The sequence below is a fragment of the Megalobrama amblycephala genome, linkage group LG13 (assembly GCF_018812025.1).
Source record: "Megalobrama amblycephala isolate DHTTF-2021 linkage group LG13, ASM1881202v1, whole genome shotgun sequence".
Classification (NCBI taxonomy): Eukaryota; Metazoa; Chordata; class Actinopteri; order Cypriniformes; family Xenocyprididae; genus Megalobrama; species Megalobrama amblycephala.
This window is the reverse complement of record NC_063056.1, coordinates 352,444-357,054: the sequence shown is the minus strand read 5'-3', so window position 1 is coordinate 357,054 and position 4,611 is coordinate 352,444. Positions and strand designations below refer to the sequence as shown.

At 42.0% G+C, this 4,611-nt stretch overlaps 1 protein-coding gene across 1 annotated transcript; it reads left to right on the top strand.

The window, feature by feature from the left end:
* The first annotated feature begins 2,604 nt into the window (after nt 1-2,604).
* Nucleotides 2,605-3,661, top strand: LOC125243566 (myb-related transcription factor, partner of profilin-like). The gene has a single exon (XM_048153311.1). It carries the CDS (start codon nt 2,775-2,777, stop codon nt 3,375-3,377), a length of 603 nt encoding a protein of 200 aa, XP_048009268.1. The 5' UTR covers nt 2,605-2,774; the 3' UTR covers nt 3,378-3,661.
* Nucleotides 3,662-4,611: the final 950 nt, after the last annotated feature.

Here is a 4,611-nt window from a genome sequence, read left to right as displayed (position 1 = left end):
TTTGTCATGCATGCGGCATGCATGCGTCGGATTATGTGAGTATTGTATACTGTTATATTGTTTACATCTGATTCTGAATGAATTTGAGGCTGTGCTCCGTGGCTAACGGCTAATGCTACACTGTTTGAGAGATTTATAAAGAATGAAGATGTGTTTATAAATTATACGGACTGCAAGTGTTTAAAAATGAAAATAGCGACGGCTCTTGTCTCCCTGAATACAGTAAGAAACGATGGTAACTTTAACCACATTTAACAGTACATTAGCAACATGCTAACGAAACATTTAGAAAGACAATTTACAAATATCACTAAAAATATCATGATATCATGGATCATGTCAGTTATTATTGCTCCATCTGCCATTTTCGCTGTTGTTCTTGCTTGCTTACCTAGTCTGATGATTCGACTATGCACAGATCCAGACGTTTACACTGCCTGCCCTTGTCTAATCCCTTTCATAATGTTGGGAACATGGGCTGGCATATGGAAATATTGGCATATTAATGATCCCGTCTGTTACGTAACAGTCGGTGTTATGTTGAGATTCTCCTGGTCTTTTAAACAAATGAGATTTATATAAGAAGGAGGAAACAATGGAGTTTGAGACTCACTGTATGTCATTTCCATGTACTGAACTCTTGTTATTTAACTATGCCAAGATAAATTCAATTTTTCATTCGAGGGCACCTTTAAAACAGTCCATGTGACTACAGTGGTTCAACCTTAAATTTATGAAGCAACGAGAATACTTTCTGTGTGCCAAAAAAACAAAATGACGACTTTATTTAACAATTTCCTTTCTTCCATATCAGTCTCTGACGCACGTTAACAAGAGCACCACAACACATGCGTGTGGTGATACGAGTCGTTTCCTTGCATGAATTATTCAAACTTTCAAGTTGTGGCATGACAATATCACAATCGATGCACTACACTGTCTTGTTCAGTAGGCATCACTTGCCACTGATGACATCTACACCACCAGCTCTCCATTGTCTTTCAGAAGCTTGTGGCTGTGGTTGTGTTGCAGCCTCTTCTATCTCTTTTAGTTCGTTCTCTGTATATTCTTTTTCAAATAAGTAAGGATGTGCAAAAAAACACCTGGGTTGTTCCACACCCGTAGGACCTTCATTCATCTTTGGAACACAAATTAAGACATTTTTGATAAAATCCGATGGCTCAGTGAGGCCTGCATTGCCAGAAAGACAATCAACACTTACATTGCCCAGAAAGTTACTAAAGACATATTAAAATCAGTCCATGTGACTATGGTGGTTAAACCTTACTATTATAAAGCGATGAGAATTTTTTTTTTTTGGCACACGAAAAGCAAAGACTTTATTCAACAATATCTAGTGATGGGTGATTTCAAAACGCTGCTTCATGAAGCTTTGAATCTTCACGAATCTTGTGTTTCAAATCAAAGGTTTGGAGTGTTTAAGTCACATAATTTTAGTAAACGAGGCTTCGTTAAGTGTTTCAAAATTTCAATGGTTCACGTGGCAGTTTGATTCACGCTCCGAACCTCTGATTCGAAACACAAGATTTATGAAGATTCGAAGCCACCTGATGAAAACAGGTGCACATGTGTACAGTCACTGTTCTTTAAACAGTTAAGCTACCCTATTACAGACACTGCTGCCGGACACTCACACACACACATACGAAACTACTCCGATCACGCATAACATTATAACCACCTTCCTAATATTGTGCTGATCCCCTTTTTGCTGCCAATACAGCCCTGACCTGTGGAGGCATGGACTCCACTAGACCCCCGAAGGTGTGTGTAATGCAGTTCATTTATGTGGGAAAAAGGAGGCGGGAACCTGCGAATGTGCTTCCGGAGCTCCTCCATGAGAAATACGAGACCGGTGCAGTGTGCAGGTGACACTCCTTAGCAATCACGCCACTGGCCTCGCGCCGTTCCCTCACAGCTCTCGCTCCGGCCTGCTTGTCACATAACCCCATCATCATTTCATCTTCATGTTACTAATTTGCATACTAACTGTGAAATAAATATTATTCAAATGTTCTCTTGCCTCCCGAGTCTTTCTTTTAGAACTGATTTCCTGCACCTGTGGACCGTGTGTGAGTTTGGGATAAGAGGCCTTGTTGTCATAATTGGGCGGCGGGATTTATGCAGCGTTTTGTTTTGTTTATGCGGCACAATTATGTTTATATTCTTTTTGTAATAAATCATCTATTGGAACGAGCTGTGTCCGTAACAGACCTGGGCTGGGTTTCCCAATAACGATGTATCTTAGCTCTTAAGAGCGCATTCTACGAGCATTTCCCCAAAAATGCCCTTAACATGACCTTGCGAGAATGCGCTCTAAGTGCTACTTAAGAGTCGCTGTCCATTTGCGAAGTGCTGAAATATAACTGACGAGCAGGGTGGGCGAGAGCCATGAGAGAACAGCGCGAGAGAACGGAGGAGCTCCGGGAGCATAAAAAGAGGAGCGACGACAGTGAAGAACGAGAGAGGACCAGGCCTGGATATTATTTTATTATGTTTGTGTGGCCGGCAGACGTCCGCGAGGGTCTGCCGGCATTACTTTCGTTTTGTTATTGTTTATTTTGGAATTAAAGTTTGTTTGAATGTTCGCCGGTTCCCGCCTCCTTCTTCCCGTATATACGAACTGTGTTACAATAACCTTATAAGGAATCGTGTCCTCTGAACGTTTCACCTAATAATCGTCATCAGATGTGGATTAGCAATCAAGACACGTCTATATAAAGCAACTACCTACAGGCTGAGGCGCTGATTAAATGGCTGAACAAAAAAAAACAAGAAAAGATACCTTTCAAAAAGATGAAGTAAATGTTCTTCTAGAGGAGGTGGAGCGGAATAAAGATGTTATTTTCACCAGATTTAAAGGACATCATACAAATAAGGAGAAACAAAACATCTGGGAGGACACTGCTACTAAATTAACAGCAACCAGGGGGGTTAAAAGATCGGGTAAGGAGGTCCGCAAGAAGTGGCAGGATTTTGCAAGTCTGGCAAAAAGGAAGAGGGCACTGCAGAGGACTGCAATTAAAAAAACAGGTGGTGGGACCAACGAGTCCCCCCTTCTCACAGCAGAGGAAGAGAAGGCCTTGTCAATACTTGGCACAAGTGCTTCAGATGGCATTAGTGGTGGTATTGACATCCATGGAGCAGTAGGGTTAACTCAACCTGAGCCTGAGCCAGGTCCTTCATGTTCAGAGGAGCTATATTCACCTGCCATCTCCCAGCACATACCATCTCCTACTCCTCCAAACAACCCTCCCAGGCCTCAGCCTCCATCTTCAGTTGTCCAGACTGCAGCCACAACACCTCAGCAGTTATATACCATAGGAAATCTTATGAGTTCTTTCAAGTGTTTCTGAAGTGAATGGTTAATGATTATTTCATAAGCATGTAAGTTTCAATATTACTAATATATAAAGTCTATATATTAAAGGTGAAAGTAGCACAAATATATGTACTTCATCTAGCCAATACATTTCTACAGGTACAGACACAAAAAAAAAAAAGTTTATTGCAGACATGTCTCACCAGCACTGTTCTATGTATACATATTAAGGAGCACAAATTCTGGTCATTCCAAACAGAGGATAGATTCAAGGAATATGTAATCTATACAATTTCTAAGCATGCCACACCTTCACTTTCTTCAGGGCAGGGCCTAATGTGATTACTGAAATTGGTGACAAGCAGTGGGATACATGAACACTATCACAGCCTGATAACCTTCACATGGTTCCTTCAAAGTTAGTATAGTATATAGAGTTTACACCTCAGTAGACTTGCAAAGGAAATCATGGCTGCACTACAGCGTGTTCTTCAGTTAAGGTTCAGAGGAAGACAAAGACAGAGACGACCACGAAGTAGATTGGTGACATTAAATGCCTTCATTATACAGCATCAAAACCCCTTGGATATGCTTGATGACATGGCTATAATCGGGAGATACCGTCTGCCAAGGGAACAAATAGCCCAACTGCTGAATAGCATCGAACCTCAGCTGATGCGTGCCACCAGGAGAAATTTTGCCTTGTCCCCTGAAGTCCAACTCTTAGCAGCATTGAGATTTTATGCAACAGGCAGTTTTCTCCAGGTACTTGGTGATAGGCTTGGATTAAGTAAAGCATCAGTGTCAAGAGCTGTTCAAGCGGTCACCAATGCATTACTTCCACTTGCTGTGGAACACATTAAATTTCCATCATTAAGACAGGACATCACAGAAATACAACAGTATTTTGTAACACATCATCACATCCCACAGGTCATCGGAGTGATCGATGGTACCTTGATCCTGATCCTTACACCATCTGTGGATGGCCATGTATATATATGCCGCAAAGGTTATGCAGCTGTCAACTGCCAGGTGATCTGTGACCATAAGGGTTTGATCACAGACATTGTGGCATGGTGGCCCGGAAGCACACACGACTCCTTCATGTTCACCAATTCATCTGTGGGTCAGGAGGCACAAAACTCACAGGGACAGTGGAGGCTGCTTGGGGACAATGGTTACCCACTGAGGCCATATCTCTTCACCCCTGTGGCTAATCCTATGAATGACAGGGACACAGATTTCAACGAAGCACACCGTGTTGC